Source organism: Homarus americanus, unplaced genomic scaffold (genome assembly GCF_018991925.1).
Source record: "Homarus americanus isolate GMGI-L3 unplaced genomic scaffold, GMGI_Hamer_2.0 scaffold29216, whole genome shotgun sequence".
NCBI lineage: Eukaryota > Metazoa > Arthropoda > Malacostraca > Decapoda > Nephropidae > Homarus > Homarus americanus.
In genome coordinates this window covers 130,355-150,000 of record NW_024733415.1, presented here as the reverse complement: position 1 = coordinate 150,000, position 19,646 = coordinate 130,355, and the positions used below count along the sequence as shown (strand labels likewise).

At 42.2% G+C, this 19,646-nt stretch overlaps 1 protein-coding gene across 1 annotated transcript in view; it reads left to right on the top strand.

Moving 5' to 3' along the window:
* LOC121869808 (calcium-activated chloride channel regulator 1-like) overlaps positions 1-19,646 on the top strand; it is a gene marked incomplete at its 3' end in the record, with an annotated part of 206,955 nt that overhangs the window by 72,781 nt on the left and 114,528 nt on the right. The window contains exon 3 of the mRNA XM_042371386.1: positions 96-249. Coding sequence (XP_042227320.1) covers positions 96-249 — 154 coding nt within the window. The remainder of the gene's footprint in view (positions 1-95; positions 250-19,646) is intronic.

The window sequence follows — 19,646 nt, the reverse complement described above, 5'->3', positions numbered from 1 at the left end:
GAATGTCTTTAATTAATAATAATGCCCATGCCAGGAATATGCCCTTTACCAGAATATGCCCATGACTGTGTACTGATGTGATGTTCTGCCCGTAGGTCGTGTGTTGGTACAGGAGTGGGCCAAGTACAGGTGGGGCGTGTTTGAAGAGTACGGCCACCCAGACGACCCTCTCTACCCTGCCTTCCACCGCACTGCCACCCACGCCCACACGCCCACCGGTTGCTCCAACATCCCCGTACATGGCTCGACGTAAGTACCCATTTTGTGTATATGTGTGTGTAAAGGGAGGTGGAACGACGGAGTTAAAGAGTTGGTGAAATAAGAGGTCCTTGCCATGGTCACCTGTTCTTCAGTGATCACCTCTGTTGTATTGTACCTTATCTACCCAACTACAACTTGACCCTTATAAGCTGGTCACGGGGAGATAGGTGAGGACTCTCGTTAGACCTAACCTATGATTGGGAGTTGTTACAGTGATTAGGCACCTGCATTTAATCCGATTCGAAGATTGGTTTTAGGATAACTGTTAAGACAATGTTGTCGGCGAATTTGTCTTGTCTATCTTGCCTGTGAGCTGTGTCACTAGATCATAGAGGTGTGGGCGTAGGTGCTGTGTGGGTGTACCGGACACACACACACACACACACACGCGCGCGCGCTCGCAAATGGGAGCATGATATTACCAGAAAGAGAAACATGAGAGCATTGCACTACCAGAGAGAGAGAGAGAGAGAGAGAGAGAGAGAGAGACGCGCCCTGGGAGAAATAGATACATGGTCCAACTGTGCCCAGATGCCATCAATAATCCCGGCACGTCAGGTCGATGACAGTGAGCCTAGACCATTTTTTAGAGTGTTAAAGATAATGCTGGGTGAGGGATGGCGGCCTCTCCATGACCTCCTCAACACTACACTGTCTTTCTCAGCCGTGGATTAGACGACGCCCAGTGCCGTCTCGTCACTGATTTTTTAGTTTAACAAATTTATTGGCAAAGCTCAAAGCTTGTTGTACAGTTTGAAAAATTCTGAGTAATTCAGTCAGGCCTTGACACTGAGGGTGGTATCACTTCTCACTGCCACGCAGGACAGAGGTTCGTACACAAAGAAATGCATCATATTCATTGACACTATATATAGGTCAGATTCATGTGGGTAATGTCACTGTTCGCTGCCAGGCAGGACAGAGGTTCATATACATTGGACGTCATATTCTAATTGAAGACTAATCAGTGTGGGCTAGCAAATTTGGGATAAACAGCAAGAATGTCCTCAAGCACCCCCGATTCAATGTAGTAATTACAAAGTTCAAGATACAATAAGTCAGGTGGCCTGAAGTCCTTGACAGTGTCACATTCAATAATATAGTGTTCAAGTGTATGTAAATAAACAATTGTCTTCTTCACTTGATATTCTAATTCTGTTTTCTCTTTTTTCATGGAGGAAATTCTTTCTTTTTTTGGGTGGGGGTATTTAAATGGTGAAAATGAAAGGAGAATTGATACCTTAACCTAAAGACGAATATAAGTCAATTTAATACAAGTCTCAACAGAATTAATTACTCCTTTAACTCAACACATTAACACAATATTAACTCAATGACTAAGACTAATAAAAACAAAATCGATCATTATTGCTGTTTTTTAAAGGCCATTTTCCATTAACCTTTAGCCTAAAGTTTATGTTCAAGTGCGAGACATGTTGATAATTTTTACTCCTTTTTTATTCATATGTAATAATAATCTCACGACTAATTTTTATTTAATTTGGGCTCACTGGGCGTCTCACAGTTTTTTGGAGAATTGTGTAGTGCGTGTGTGTGTGTGTGCGTGCGTGCGTGCGTGCGTGCGTGCGTGCGTGCGTGCGTGCGTGTGTGCGTGTGTGTGTGTGTCTTTGTGTGTGTGTAGGAGGAATAACCAACACCACCACATCATTATGGCGAAATTCCCACGACTACAATAACCATGACTCAAATTCTCCCATGCTTAAATTTCTCATGACAAATTCTGGTGTCCTGGAGGCCAGATGCATTACACTAATACTCGCGAGGACATTTTTCCCAACAAAGTGTAATAAAGGAAAGTGGTTAACTGGACACTACTCAACCCAAGTGTCAAACAGCGTCGGGAGTGCCCTTATTTTTTTTCATAGCTTTGACCTTGACCCTTACGTTTGAATTCATCCTTTGGTATTTTACTTTTTAACTTAACCATGACTTAACCATTAACGTTGGGGTGACCTTGAACCTTTGACCTATCGATCCTAAACTCTTAATAGGTGTGTGTGTGTGTGTGTGTGTGTGTGTGTGTGTGTGTGTACGTCAATTATATACACGGTGCAGTCAGACAGTCAGACAGACCGTTCTATTCAAGGCAATCCGTCGACGGGAGTAGGTAGAAATATGAGCCAGTATAGAATAGGACCATCTGATAATGCACCACAGCACAGCATAGCACAACACAGCACAGCATAGCACAACACAGCACAGCATAGCACAACACATCACAGCATAGCACAACACATCACAATGCAACGCAACGCAACACATTGTAACATTATCAGGAGCGAGTTTCCCCGTACAGAAAATCAATAATAAACAGAAAAAAAATAAAATAAAAATAAATAAATAAAAATGTGTAACCAAAACAAACATTTCCTCGAACCTGTGTTTTCATAGTGAGGAAAATTGGAAGACAAACATCGTCAGTTAGCATGTGTGTGTGTGTGGGGGGGAGGTGTCCGTGATCAGGGCCAGTGGGGAGGTAGTGAGTGTCCGTGATCAGGGCCAGAGGAGGAGGAGGAGTAGTGTCCGTGACCAGAGAATACCTCACCCTCCCTCCCTCCCGTGTCAACAGCCATCATGGATTTTCTGACTCCACTCTATTTATTTTATTGTATTTATTCATATTTATTGTTATTTATTTATTTTTTTTGTTCTTGTGTAAACGTTTGACTTGTTGGGGAATGTGGTGAGTCCTCTGAGTACGATAAATTGTCCCCTGAGTGCGATTATTTGGGTACAATGATATGACCCCTTGGTGTACGATGATTTGACCCCTTGAGTACGGTGATTTGACCCCATGAGTCCGATGTGTTGACCCTTTGAGTATGATGACTAAACCCATTGAATGCGATGACGACCTCTTGAGTTCGATGACTTAACCCCTTGAGTACAATGATATGACCCCTTGAGTATAATGATATGACCCCTTGAGTACGATGACAGCCCATTGAATACGCTGACTTGACCCCTTGAGTACGATGACAGCCCATTGAATACGCTGACTTGACCCCTTGAGTAACGATGACTTGACCTCTTGAGTACAATGATATGACGTCTTGAGTGCGATGACTTAACCCCTTGAGTACAATCTTATTGTACTCAAGAGTATAGATCATTGTACTCAAAGGAATTCAGTCGTCAATTTCAATCGTCATACTCAAGGGGTTATTAAGAAAACTTTGACCTCTTGACCACACACACATACAGTACATGAAAACAAGCAATACTTCTTCTTAATTTCTCCTTCACCTCCTTTATTCCTTTCTGCTTCACTTCCCCCTTCGTCTTGTTAGTTCTTCGGCTTTTTTTTTTATCCTTTTTATTTTTTATTTATATTTTTGTGGCGATGATAATAAATTTGCCTATGAAACAATTTATATATAATGCAAACTCGCCCCCTCATTGTATGTGATAATTAGATGCATTATTCGATAGACTGTGAAATAGTGACTGAAACAATGACAGTGTAACAATGACAGTGTAACAATGACATTTAGGCAAGGGCAGTGTAACAATGACAGTTAGGCAAGGGCAGCGTAACAATGACAGTGAAACAATAACAGTGAAATAATGACCGAGACAAGGAGCAGTGTAACAATGACAGTGTAACAATGACAGTTAGGGAAGGGTAGCGTAACAATGGCAGTGAGATAAATGGCAGGGGAACTAATACTGACACAATAACAGGTCAAACTAGTTGAATTTAAGCTCAAAAAGAAAGAGAAAACACACACACACACACACACACACACACACACACACACACACGCACACACACACACAGACACACACACACACACACACACACACACACACACACACACACCAAAGAAAATCCCCCAAAAATAATAATGTAATGGGAAAAATTCCACTTCACTCTCTACACCTTAACTAGATACTTCCACTTAACACGGACAAAAATTTCGTTACAGATTCTTTCCAAAGATTTTTTATTTTGTTTCCGCGTTAATTTTGTTCCATAAACTGGTGTTAAGTGAATGTATCAAATTAAGGTACAGTCGTAGTGTAGTTTGTCTGTTTAGATTTGGTTTTATTTCGTTTTTCTAATTTTGTGTTTTTTTTTAACTTTGTTCACGTCGACCAACTTCAGTGACTGTGTGTGTGTGTGTGTGTGTGTGTGTGTGTGTGTGTGTGTGTGTGTGTGTGTGTGTGTGTTCTATTACATGTACGAGTCTTTGTTGACAGTCTAGAGTTTTATCTTCCTAGGCAGGTAAATAGGAGTCAAGTCAGTCAGTCTGTGTATTAGTCAGTCAGTTATTCAGTCAGTCAGTCGATCAGTCAGTTAATCAGCCAGTCAGTCGATCAGTCAGTTAATCAGCTAGTTAGTCCGCCAGGCAGATATTCAGGCAATCAGTCAACTCCAGGCGAATTCCGACCACGTCTGTGTGCGAACGTAAACACGAATCTTATTTTCCATTCTCCGCAGTTTTCTTTGTACCTTCTTTCTTCTCTATCCCCCATCCTCCTCCTCCTCCTCCTCCTCCTCCTCCCTCCTCCTCCTCCTCCACCCCCTGATATCTTCTCCTTTTTCCACTCGTATTCTCTCCTCCCTCGTCCTCCTCCTCCACCTTCTCCTCCACAGATATCCTCCTCTCCTCCTCCTCCTCCTCCTCCTCTTCCATTTATGTCTTCTACCGCCTCTACGCCTCTTTCTCCTCTCACCTGACCTCCCCTCCCTCCCATCCCATTTACTAACATGTTAAGAGCCAAACACAGCTCTTATTGTCAGTTATGAACCCCTGAGGTGACGTGATGCCCCTCCCCCTACCCTCCTCCTTCCCTCCTCCCCCACACCCCATCCTTCCCTCCTCCCCTACCTCGTCATTTCCTCCGCTTACACCCTATTCCTTCCCTCCTCCCCCACACCCCATCCTTCCCTCCTATTCCACACTCCATCGTTCCCTTCTTCTTCTTCTACCTCATCCTTCCCTCCTACCTACACCCATCCTTCCTTCCTTCCTCTTCCACATTCTACCCTTCGCTCCTCCCCCTCCTTCTTTCCCCCACACCTCCTCCTGCTCCTCCTGAACAACTCAAATATAGTGTTATTGTCATGCAACTTCATGGCAGGTGTTAGAGGTGGTCATGGGGCCAGTTCCTACATTAGGTTCCTCCCCTTGTGACTGAAGATCGAGAGAACATATCCAGTTAGGGTGAAGTCTTGTTAGTGTGTGTGTGTGTGTGTGTGTGTGTGTGTGTGTGTGTGTGTGTGTGTGTGTGTGCTTGTGTGTGTGTGTGTGTGAGACTCAGACACCGAGGTAGTCTATTGTTAATGCATCAGTCAGTTCAAATTGATCCTGTCAGTCTTATTTTGTTGCATTTGTATACCAAGTTAAGGTTGTACTTGTGTTCAGAGTGTATAGCAGTTTGCCTTCATCTTGGCAAAATTGGTAGAATATTTATATATACCATGACTGACTCACTGACTGACTCACTGACTCACTGACTCACTCACTCACTCACTGACAGAGAGAACTTTTAGTTAGGCGTACGTACATTGGCCAGCACCTCCCGAGGACCACCTGACTGTACTTGGGACTGTGTGTGTGTGTGTGTGTGTGTGTGTGTGTGTGTGTGTGTGTGTGTGTGTGTGTGTGTGTGTGTGTGTGTGTGTGTGTTTTACCCATTTATGTTTGTCTGTCAGGATTTAGTATCATGCAGTAATGTTTAAGGAACACACTGTATATTAAACACACCTAGTTTAATCCACCTTATGGTTAATCACCCTAACCTAACCCCACAGTTAATGTTAGAGTGTTTAATCATCAGGTGAAATAAACTAGCGGGAGGATAATTCTTAGCGTGGTTCATGTTTACTGTTTTAGTAACAAGCAGAGTGATTTATGCGGCGCCAGAACATGTGTAAATCAAGAGCTTATGTAAACGAGAGAGCCGCCGTAGACCATCTCTGTGCACCTCGCTTATCAACACAGTTTGGGGGCAGAGAAAATATATCCAATGCTGTGCTAACTTAATACAAACAATACATGAAAATACAGAAAATAAAGAAAAAAACATGAAAAATAAATAAACAAATGTGAAAAATAAAGATAAAACAAAAACTAAAGAAACAAACATGAAAAATAAACAAAACAAACATGAAAAATAAACAAAACAAATGTGAAAAATAAACAAAACAAACATGAAAAATAAACAAAACAAATGTGAAAAAGTAGGAAACAAACGTGAAAAATAAACAAACAAAAATACAATACGTATATGGAATTAAAAAGTATTAAAGAAAATATTCCACTGGTCTCCATCCATCACGGTTATGTGTTGGTCTGTATATGAACAGTCTGGGGTCGCTTGTGTACAGTAACTAAACCCCTTGAGTGTAATAACTAAACCCCTTGAGTACGATAATTAAACCCCTTGAGTACAGTAACTAAACCCCTTGAGTACAATAACTAAACCCCTTGAGTACGATAATTAAACCCCTTGAGTACAGTAACTAAACCCCTTGAGTACAATAACTAAACCCCTTGAGTACAATAACTAAACCCCTTGAGTGTAATAACTAAACCCCTTGAGTACAATAACTAAACCCCGTGAGTACGATAATTAAACCCCTTGAGTACAGTAACTAAACCCCTTGAGTGTAATAACTAAACCCCTTGAGTGCAATAACTAAACCCCTTGAGTACAATAACTAAACCCCTTGAGTACAATAACTAAACCCCTTTAGTGCAATAACTAAACCCCTTGAGTACAATAACTAAACCCCTTGAGTACAATAACTAAACCCTTGAGTATACTAAACCCCTCGAGTACAATAACTAAACCCCTCGAGTACAATAACTAAACCCTTGAGTATACTAAACCCCTTGAGTACGATAACTAAACCCGTCGAGTACAATAACTAAACCCCTTGAGTATACTAAACCCCTTGAGTACGATAACTAAACCCCTCGAGTACAATAACTAAACCCCTTGAGTACGATATCTTCAAACATCAGAAGAAATATAGGTAACATGTCGGTAGATGTTGACGTTGCCGCCGCCTCCATAAAGTAGTTCCTGGCATTATTTTTGAAGAGTTTCCTTCCGAGAACACAGCCCAGGGGTCCCAGGGATGGTAATTCATGTAAATGTGTTTCGATACAGTATGTTTGGTTTTTCTCTCTCCCTCCCGATGTAAATATTATCATATATATTTCTTTATTGTTTCCGATAATATATGATGTCTAAGAATATCCAGTTCAGTTTTTATTTGCATTATAATAGTAATAATAATAATAATAATTATCGGTTTATTGAAAGAGCTTGGCAGCCAGAAGGCTGAAAATATAAGTAAAATAATAATAATAATAATTAACGGTTTATTGAAAGAGCTTGGCAGCCAGAAGGCTGAAAATATACAGTTACATATTTGGGGAATGGGTTTCGAATTACAAATAATATACAAGTAACATAAGTGACACAAATAAGACATAATAACTAGATGGGGAAAAGCTCAAACTACAGTTCATTTCAACATAGTGACAGTGCAAGGAGTAGTGTTTTCTGGGAGTGAATACACTGGTTTATTACAAGTTATTGATAATTTTTACAATGGTTGGGACTGGGCTGTTCTTATAGCGATCAGTTCGTGCACGTATGGGCTGGATGCGGTTGTGGTGTCGAACAGCAATTCTCGGACAAGGGATCTCAGGTGGTAGTAGGAGCCGGTGTCGAGGATGGTATAGAAGCTTCTTACCAAATTTGCAGATGAGGTCGTGGTGGTGGTCAGTGAGAGTCGAAAGGGTCAGTGTGTTGAGCGCTTCTTGATATGTGGAGTAGGAAGGGGAGAGAATAATCTTGCATGCCCTCTTTTGCACTTTTTCTAGGTGTGTTTGTGTGTGTGCATTTACTATTTTTTTATGCATATTAAAGTTTAAAAATAAAGTAGAAACTAATCAACAGTACGTAAAAACAGTCTGTGAATTATATATGTGGAAGTACTGTACACTGACCTCTAGCTCCGAGTCTTGTTACATAAAGCAGAGTGGAGGAGCTGAGAGCGTGACGGTGCTGGGAGCTGACGAGAAAAAACCTGATTTTGTTCTGGGGAATAAAACCAAATATTTATGTTGTTTTTAGGACCGGGTTTTTTTTTCCTTCGTTAAGAAGGATTTGGGGAAAATAAATGTAAATGAACCCACATGTATCACAGCTTAGTGTTGGTGATGCCTGTGTATGTTGGATCTTACTTAAAGCCTTACTGCAATAATGATGATGGTAATAGTGATAATAATAATATTTAATAATGATGAAGATGATGGTAGTGCCCGTCTGTCCGTCCTTCAGCGTGTATAAACCAGACAATTACCACACACTCTGATTAACACTGCATAACATTTCACACAGTCAACTGATGATCACTATCTGTACGAGCCAAGGCCTGCAGGGTGAGTGTATCTCTGAGTACCTTGCCCCGTCACCCTCTGTCCGATTCTGGAATCCTCTCAATGCGCAACTATTTAATATTACTGTTAATAAAAGTGATCACCCGAAGATTAATATTTGTCTCTCGTGCTCGAGGGGGAGGGGGGGGGGGCGGCCCTATGGCCAACTAGGCGTGAATTTGTTTAAGGTATTGAAGCTGTCGCCAACACAACAACCAGCTGAATTACCGTGTCGAGGAATAATTCGCATCCAGGTACCCAATTACTGCTGGATAGACAGAGGCAAATGACGTAAGAAATTTGCAACACCCTAGCTTAAACCTTGCCTAACTTAAACCTAACCTAATCCTTCAGGTAACGTTCGGGTGGTTAATCTTTAGGTGAAACAAACTGAGGTGTCTAATCTATAGGTGTTACAACAAAAGATCCGTCTGAGACGATAACTTGTTTCCTGGTTTACGTGTCAGAAAGTTAAAGAGACAGCCAGTTTGTATAGATCTTGGAAGAGTGATGTTAAGGGGAGAGTTTCTAACGGAGGTGCGCAAGGATGTGTGTGTGCACCGTACCAGGCTGTGTAAGTCAGAGTAAAATGTTGATTTGTATGTATGTATGTATGTATGTATGTATGTATGTATGTATGGGTATATGTATAGAGTTAGGATATAAAATAGCTATAGGTACAGCAATGTAGTGTGAGTCACCTGTTAATTGTATAGCTTCTGTGTAAAATTTTGTTGAATGCTCTGTATAGCGTTTGTGGGCATATTATTATTATTACTGTATTAGTAGTATTAACCAACATATGAATATAAATGGCTTTAAAGACTCCCTAAAGGTTAACCTATTTACATACAGTACACCTCTGTAACCTTTAGGACACACACACACACACACACACACACACACACACACACACACACACACACCAGAAGTTATATTGCTCATGACATTTCAAATCAACAAGAAGGCAATAATAATAATAATAATAATAATAATAATAATAATAATAATAATAATAATAATAATAATAATAATAATAATAATAATAAAGAATAATAATAATAATAATAATAATAAAGAATAATAATAATGTGTACTCTTCACGGATCACCTTGGGGTGTGGACAGATCTCTCTCGAGGAATTTCAGCAAAACAGTCGTCGGATTAACTCGGTATTTTCTGCAAGTTTGGGGGTATTTTAGTGCCGGGGGCGTCTTGCCATCATTGTGTGTGTGGCAGTCATTCGTTGCCATGGCTTTCTCATTATGGCAACTTGCTTGTGGTAGTTGGTAGCTTATGGCTATTGTTGGTCGACGGTATTTGGTAGTCTGTGTGTGTGGCAACTTGTGTTAGTTAAGTGGTAACGCATGGCATTACGCATGGCACGTGATAGCTTTCAGACCACGACAGGTTAGTAAGTTCGTTGCTAATAATGGCATAAAGCCTGTGGCAACCGGACATGGCAACTTCCACACTATGGCAACCGATATAAGGGTCAATGACGTATGGCACATGATAACTTTCACGCCAAGGTAACCGGACAGTCCTTAGCAACTGGTGTCATGGCAGCCAATGGCAACCGGTCGTGTGTGCTAGCATCGATTCCGGACAAAATTTTTATTGGTTACCTTCCCTAGTGTATCTCCCCCTTCACCTCCCTCTCCTTTCCTCCCCACCCCACCTTGCCTCTTCCAGTCCTCTCTCTTCCTCACCTCCTCCTCCCTCCCCCTTCCCCTGTCCTTCCACTCCACCCTCTTCCCCTGCTTCCCCACCTTCTCCTCCCTTCCCCCTCCTCCTCACCTCCTCTGCATCGCCCCTCGAGTTCTTTAACGAAATCAACATAGGAAAACTTAGCCGCTCAAGTTGTATCATCCCCGGGGCTGCTAGTCTCTCATACGTCTCTTTCTCTTCTCTTCTCTTCTCTTCTCTTCTCTTCTCTTGTCTTCTCTTCTCTTCTCTTCTCTTCTCTTCTCTTGATAATCATTAGTGTAGATATTGGCCCTTGCTGCTTCCTTCTTGTTCTAGAGAGTTAAGGGTGAGAGGTCTGGGTTAGGGTGAAGATTAAGGGTGAAAGGTTCTGGGTTAGGGTGAGGTGTTGGGTTAGGGTAAAGTTAAGGTGAGAGGATTAATGATAAGTGGTTAGGTTAGGGGAGAGGGCACGGATTAGTGTGAGTTAAGGGTGAAAGACTGGTTCAGGGTGAAAGGGGTTAGGTTAGGTTAGGTCCTTTGCACCTGATACACTCATAGCTCCGTGTCTACCTGTTTTGTAAGATGTTGTCAGTTACAGTTACGGCGACAGTTAATGGTACAGTTACAGTGTCAGCGACAGTTAATGGTACAGTTACAGTGATAGCGACAGTTAATGGTACAGTTACAGTGACACCGACAGTTAATGGTACAGTTACAGTGACAGCGACAGTTAATGGAACAGTTACAGTGACATCGACAGTTAATGGTACAGTTAAAGTGATAGCAACAGCTAATGGTACATTTAAAGTGACAGTGACAGTTATCGATACAGTTACAGTGACAGCGACAGTTACTGGTACAGTTACAGCGAGTGACAGTTATTGATACAGTGACAGCGACAGTTAATAGTACAGTTAGTGACAGTGACAGTTATTGATACAGTTACAGTGACATTAATGGTACAGTTAGAACATAAGAATGGAGGAAACTGCAGCGGGCCTATTGGCCCATACTGGGCAGCCCCATTTACAGCCAACCCCTATTGCTCATATAAGCACCCAACCTATGTTTGAAGCTATCCAGCGTATTCGAGTTAATGATGATATTTGGTAACTTGTTCCACTCGTCCACTACTCTATTTCCAAACCAATGTTTACCTATTTCGCGCCTAAATCTAAATTTGTCTAATTTAAAACCATTGTTACGAGTTCACTCCTGGTTGATGCTTTAACCTGTCTCTGTACTCAAGGTTCTTAATGCCCATGATTATTCTTGTCATTCTTCTCTGAATTATTTCTACGGATTCTATATCCATTCTGTAATACGGTGACCAGAATTGAACTGCATAATCCAAGTGAGGTCTCACAAGCACAAGATATAGTTTTAGGATGACCTCGCTAGTCATGTAACTGAGCCCGCTAGTCTTGTAACTAGCGACAGTTAATGCTACAGTTAAAGTGATAGCAACAGTTAATGGTACAATTAAAGTGATAGCAACAGTTAATGGTACAATTAAAGTGATAGCAGCAGTTAATGGTACAATTAAAGTGATAGCAACAGTTAATGGTACAATTAAAGTGATAGCAACAGTTAATGGTACAATTAAAGTGATAGCAGCAGTTAATGGCACAATTAAAGTGATAGTAACAGTTAATGGTACAATTAAAGTGATAGCAACAGTTAATGGTACAGTTAAAGAGATAGCAACAGTTAATGGTACAATTAAAGTGATAGTAACAGTTTATGGTACAATTAAAGTGATAGCAACAGTTAATGGTACAATTAAAGTGATAGTAACAGTTTATGGTACAATTAAAGTGATAGCAACAGTTAATGGTACAGTTAAAGAGATAGCAACAGTTAATGGTACAATTAAAGTGATAGCAACAGTTAATGGTACAATTAAAGTGATAGCAGCAGTTAATGGTACAATTAAAGTGATAGCAACAGTTAATGGTACAGTTAAAGAGATAGCAACAGTTAATGGTACAGTTAAAGTGATAGCAGCAGTTAATGGTACAATTAAAGTAATAGCAACAGTTAATGGTACAATTAAAGTGATAGCAGCAGTTAATGGTACAATTAAAGTGATAGCAACAGTTAATGGTACAGTTAAAGAGATAGCAACAGTTAATGGTACAGTTAAAGTGATAGCAGCAGTTAATGGTACAATTAAAGTGATAGCAACAGTTAATGGTACAGTTAAAGAGATAGCAACAGTTAATGGTACAATTAAAGTGATAGCAACAGTTAATGGTACAATTAAAGTGATAGCAACAGTTAATGGTACAATTAAAGTGATAGCAGCAGTTAATGGTACAATTAAAGTGATAGCAACAGTTAATGGTACAATTAAAGTGATAGCAGCAGTTAATGGTACAATTAAAGTGATAGTAGCAGTTAATGGTACAATTAAAGTGATAGCAGCAGTTAATGGCACAATTAAAGTGATAGCAGCAGTTAATGGTACAATTAAAGTGATAGCAGCAGTTAATGGTACAATTAAAGTAATAGCAGCAGTTAATGGTACAATTAAAGTGATAGCAGCAGTTAATGGCACAATTAAAAGTGATAGCAGCAGTTAATGGTACAATTAAAGTGATAGTAACAGTTAATGGTACAATTAAAGTGATAGCAGTAGTTAATGGTACAATTAAAGTAATAGCAACAGTTAATGGTACAATTAAACAATTAAAGTGATAGCAGAAGTACGGTACAATTAAAGTGAATAATTAATGGTACAATTAAAGTGATAGCAACAGTTAATGGTACAATTAAAGAGATAGCAACAGTTAATGGTACAGTTAAAGTGATAGCAACAGTTAATGGTACAGTTAAAGTGATAGCAGCAGTTAATGGTACAGTTAAAGTGATAGCAACAGTTAATGGTACAATTAAAGTGATAGCAACAGTTAATGGTACAATTAAAGTGATAGCAGCAGTTAATGGTACAGTTAAAGTGATAGCAGCAGTTAATGGTACAATTAAAGTGATAGCAGCAGTTAATGGTACAATTAAAGTGATAGCAGCAGTTAATGGTACAATTAAAGAGATAGCAGCAGTTAATGGTACAGTTAAAGTGATAGCAACAGTTAATGGTACAATTAAAGTGATAGCAGCAGTTAATGGTACAATTAAAGAGATAGCAGCAGTTAATGGTACAATTAAAGTGATAGCAGCAGTTAATGGTACAGTTAAAGTGATAGCAGCAGTTAATGGTACAATTAAAGTGATAGCAGCAGTTAATGGTACAGTTAAAGTGATAGCGACAGTTAATGGTACAGTTACAGCGACAGTTAATAGTACATTTTCCGCCACAGTTTATGATACAGTTAAAGTGACAGCGACAGTTAATGATAGCGATAGTTAATGGTACCGTTAATGGTACAGCTACATCGATAGTCTATGGTACAATAAAAAAAAATACTCGATACATCCCACCTTTCAGAAGCCATCACTCGGTCGAAAACGAGAGAGAGAGAGAGAGAGAGAGAGAGAGAGAGAGAGAGAGAGAGAGAGAGAGAGAGAGAGAGGCTCAAGGTCGTGCCACAGTCCACTTAACTAGTGCCTCGCGTGTCCATATGGCTTCCAATCCCCTTGAGACTCTCTGGGTGAATGGCTGCATGAGTCTGTCAGTCATAATGGGAGTTTCTAACAATAGGCACCCTTGTGTTGAGGCTGGGGGTGATTGTCAGGGGAGGTGGGGGGAGGTAAGGGTGAAAAGTCAGGAGGTGGGGGGGTTAAGGGGTGAAAGGCAGGGAGGTGGGGGGAGGTAAGGGTGAAGTCAGGGAGGGGTGTAGGGTGATTGTCAGGGGGATGAACGGAGAGAGGAAGAAGGTTGATGTCAAGGGAATGAAGAGGATATAGGATGGTTGTCAGGGGGAGGAGGGGTTGTAGGATGGTTGTCAGGAGTATAAAGGGGGAGAGGAGTGGTTTTCAGGGGATGGGAAGGGGAGTGAGGGAGAAAGAAGTGGGTTGTCAGGGGAGGGAGGGGATATAGAATGGATGTCAGGGGGATAAAGGAGGGAGAGAGTGGTTGTCAGGGGATGGAAGGGGGAGTGAGAAAAAGGAAATGGTTGTCAGGGGGAGGGAGGGAGGGGGTTAGGGTGGTTGTCAGGGGGATGGAGGGGTGGGGGAAGGAGGTGGTTGTCAGGGGGATGAAGAGGATATAGGATGGTTGTTAGGCGGAAGGTGGTTAGGTTAGGTTAGGTTAGGTGGCTGGTCGCTGCCTGGCGTTGGGTCCTACAAGTGAGAGGAAGGTCATCCCTGGCGGGTTCCTGCAATAGTATATATAAATAGAAACTTTATCACCACATCCGTAGATTTTTACAACTCTGTGATGGACTTTTAAACTAGGGGAGAAAAGGATGTTCGAACACGTACAGTACATGTGAATGGGACAAGTGGGATGGGACAGGTGGGATGGAACGAGTGGGATGGGACAGGTGGGATGGAACGAGTGGGATGGGACAAACGTGAAGGAACGGGCGTGATGGAACAAGTGTATAGGAAATTTGATGTTGTTTTTGTCGATAGGTTAAGTACACTTGATGGTTCCAAAGTGATGTATTAAGTCGGTTAGTGATAGTTCCAACATATGAGACGCCTGCAGTGGTGATAGTGGTGCTAATGATGGTGATGGTGTTGATAGTGATGGTGGTAATGATAATGATGTTGATGGTGATGATAGTGAAGATGATGTATGTGTATGTGAGGTTATTGCCTTTTCATCATCACCTCTACATTTTTCTCTCTCTCTCTCTCTCTCTCTCTCTCTCTCTCTCTCTCTCTCATTTTTCCATAATGTTTAGCGAATCTCTCTCTTTCTTCTATATTTTCTTCCCCAAACAAGACAATTCCACAATAACCTTTTCTTTTTCTTCAATATTTTCTTTTCCTAGTGACAGCCATCAGTGTATAAAATTAATAATCTTCTAAATTTCTCTTCTCCTCTACATAATTTTTATTTACTGTTTATATTTTTTTTGGGGGGGGGGTTTGTATCTGTGTTTCATTGTTATTGTAGATGGTCTGTTATGTGTGAGATCTGGGGGTTTTTTAATGTTATTTTGTCCTTGTCTTGTGTTCTTGTGTTATCCTTCAGTTCTTCCTTCGTCCCGTCTCCGTTTCACCACACCTTCAGGCTGATCTTCTCCTTAGTTGTTTTTTGTCCATCTGTTGCTGTTCTCTTCCGTCACTCTCAGTAGAGGTCTTTCAGTAGTTGTTTACATCCTCCACTTATGTTCTGTATGTATTGGATTCTCCCAGATGTTTGTCTTGTTTATGTTATTGACTTCTGGTCGCCGAGACTTACTAAATAATGAACGACGAGGAAGAAATCGTCGGCTTCCAGTATTACACGCGGAGTGAGTTCATCTGTTTGGTCACTGGTGGGGGTCTGTATGGGTGCCTCAGGTGTGTGGTACTCTGGAGAAAGTGGTGTGAGAGTGAGGGTGTCCCGCTAATTGTTCCTGAGTCCTGGTGGGCGACGGTGTCCCCCCACAACACCAGCAGATGTCCTCTATCTGAGGGACGTGACCAGACACTCACAGTAGGAGTTCCAGGACCTCACCGCCTCGTACACTATCTTGATTCCGCACATTTGCTTGTAAATGGTCTTGCCAGATGTCCTCATTCCATCCATTGCGTTCCTCGGGTCGGCTCTTGAGTTGCTTGAATAGGTGCCATCGGAGGAGCAGTGGTTGTGGGAGAAGCACCTTTGTTCACCTTTGTTACTGAGCGGCATAGTGCTCGCAGTCTCAACCTTCAGGTGACTCTGTATTTAGTGCGAGTTAGAGAAGTGTCGTAATAACCGAATTGTTTGTTTCCCAGAGTACCACACACCCGCTGCTTGTAGCCATCTGAATGCAGGCGAGAATGTAACGCGGGAGCTCAACATGGCAGCCAGGCCATGTACCTGCCTTCATCCCTCCTCTTGCCGCCTCTCTCTCGTAAATTCTCTGCTCAAGTTTGAGTCAAGAAACATGGAGAGTGCTTGGTGGTTAAGGAATATGTACACTTCAGGGCAGGAAGACACTGTTGTCATCCTCTGCTACCTGGTGCCATTATCCGACCTCAGTAAAAACTAAAATATTAATTCAATGGAAGAGCAGGACTGAGTGGGACTCGCTGGTGGGTGTCAGTGACCTCCGTCGTGCAGGTGAATTAATGCCCCTAGACTCACCTTATATAGGAGTTACTCATACAGGTGTTGGAGTCTTGAGTGAACCTCTCCGTGTAGGGAAGATGATTATTACTGGCACATCTTATTACTGGCACATCTTATTATTGACACATCTTATACAGACACATTTCATGACTGACACATCTTATTGCTGATATCTTATTACTGCCACATCTCATTACTGACACATCTTATTACTGGCACATCTTATTATTGACACATCTTATTATCAACACATTACTGATACGTCTTATTACTGACACATCTCATTACTGACACATCTCATTACTGACACATCTTATTATCAACACATTACTGATACGTCTTATTACTGACACATCTCATTACTGACACATCTCATTACTGCCACATCTCATTACTGACACATCTCATTACTGACACATCTCATTACTGACACATCTTATTACTGACACATCTTATTACTGACACATCTTATTACTGACACATCTCATTACTGACACATCTTATTATTGACACATCTTATTACTGACGCATCGTATTACTGACACATCTCATTACTGACACATCTCATTACTGCCACATCTCATTACTGACACATCTTATTACTGACACATCTTATTACTGACACATCTTATTACTGACACATCTTATTACTGACACATCTTATTACTGACACATCTCATTACTGACACATCTTATTAATGACACATCTTATTGTTTTAGCAGCTACCAATTTTCATCTTCAAGTTGTTCCTTCCTCTTGGGTGTGTCAGGGATCATTAGTGGTGAGAGGAACAACTTCTCATTTCCATCTCCTCTCCACGGCCCACCCGCTAGTCTCAACTCAATATAATTCTTTTAATTACGAGTTGAAAGGATAATCAAGACTGAGAATTATGAAGCGAAATTGATGATCGTTGAGGAGGTGGAGGAGACGAGGCCCAGTGCTGTGGCCTTACGGGAGACCAAATCAAGCGACTGTCAATGAGTCCCCGAAATTCTGGCATTAATTAAAGGTTTCAACTACTACCATAAAAAAAAAAAATATATGATTCTTTTTTTTTTATCCAACGTTTTGTCCCCGTAAGAAAAAGTTGTAATTCATTACGTTGGTTCAGGAATTATATCGTTTTTTTTTAATCATCATATCGTTAAATCCTCAATAAAACCGTCTATCAGATATGGTGTTCGTTTTTGTCTTCTTTGTAATATAAAGATAAATTACACTGAATGTATTATGGTACTTTTATTACAGACTTCATTGGGAGTGTAAAGTGGGATGTAAATATTTATCTGAAATGCCCGACTTGATTATATGGCCTCCAAGTTCAAACCTCCAAGGGATCCTAAATGACTCTCTTGCCCAGGGCCCCAAATGACTCTCTTGCCCAGGGCCCCAAATGACTCTCTTGCCCAGGGCCCCAAATGACTCTCTTGCCCAGGGCCCCAAATGACTCTCTTGCCCAGGGCCCCAAATGACTCTTGCTTGGGGCCCCCCAAATGACTCTCTTTGCCCAGGGCCCCAAATGACTCTCTTGCCCAGGGCCCCAATGACTCTCTTGCCCTGGGCCCCAAATTATTCTCCTTCCCAGACCCAAATGACTCTTGGGAGCCCAAATGACTCTCTTGCCCAGGGCCCCAAATGACTCTCTTGCCCAGGGCCCCAAATGACTCTCTTGCCCAGGGCCCCAAATGACTCTTGCCCAGGGCCTCCAAGACCCCTAGAGCCACCGCTGGCCGATGTCTAAGATCTGTCTCCACTAAAGGTCAGGTCCAATACTCTTAACATCCTGCCCGGTCCTGTGTACCTGTCGGGAGTACTAACGAGGACTCACTAGTGTGCCTGTAGGTGGGTGTTGCCCTACTGTAGGAGATATTACCCTGAAGTGGCCTCCAGTTCACCCTTGAAACGGTCCACACTTACCCTTGAAACGGTCCCCACTTACCCTTGAAACGATCCTCACTTACCCTTGAAACGGTCCCCACTTACCCTTGAAACGGTCCTCACTTACCCTTGAAATAACCCCAAAATCCCCTCCCCCCCTAAAATGGCCACTACTTGCCCTCTCTAACGACCTCGTGACTCCTCCCATGACGATGCACCACCAAGTCCCCGTCAGACGGACAATGGCGGTACAAGATGTATACAGGAGGGCGGCGGGGCGAGACAGGGGCGCTTACATGCACTTGACATGTTAGGTGTTGTCACCACCCAGGTCCTCCTCCTCCACCCAGGTCCTCCTCTTTTACCCAGGCCCTCCTCCTCCATCCACGTCCTCCTCCTTTACCCAGGTCTTCCTCCTCCACCCAGGCCCTCCTCCTCCACCTCCCCCACCCAGATCCTCCTCCTCCTACTCCTCCACCCAGATCCTCCTCCTACAACCAGGTACCCTCACTCACTCACTCACTCACTCACTCTTTCCTTCCTTCCCTCCCTCCCTCACTCTTTCCCTCACTCACTCACTCATTCACTCTTTCCTTACCTCCCTCCCTCACTCTTTCCCTCACTCACTCACTCTTTCCTTCCTTCCTTCCCTCCATCCCTCCTCTTTCCCTCCCTCCTTTCCACTCCTCCCTCTTTCCTTCAACCCTCCTCCCTCCCTCCTCCTCTTTCCCCTCACTCACTCACTCATCCACTCTTTCCTCCACCTCCTCCCTCCTCCCTCACTCACTCACTCACTCACTCACTCTTTCCTTCCTTCCCTCCCTCCCTCACTCTTTCCCTCACTCACTCACTCATTCACTCTTTCCTTACCTCCCTCCCTCCCTCCCTCCCTCACTCTTTCCCTCACTCACTCACCCACTCACTCACTCTCCCGGGTCGTTGTTTATACCTCCTGAGTTGCCGGGCCTTGTGGTGAATACATCGAGTCGTATGTGGAGGAGTGTGATCAGAGAAGCCGTGCTGGTGATCATTCAGTCAAGTCAGTTAGTCAATCAGTAAGCCAGTCATTCATTAATTGATTGTCTTAGTCAACCAGTCTATCAGTAAGCAAGCCAGCCAGTCAGCCAGCCAGTCTTTTAGTCAGACAATCAGTTAGTCAGGAAGCAAGTCAATCATTCATTCATTTGTTCGTTCAGTGAATTGGGCGAGCGAGTGAGTC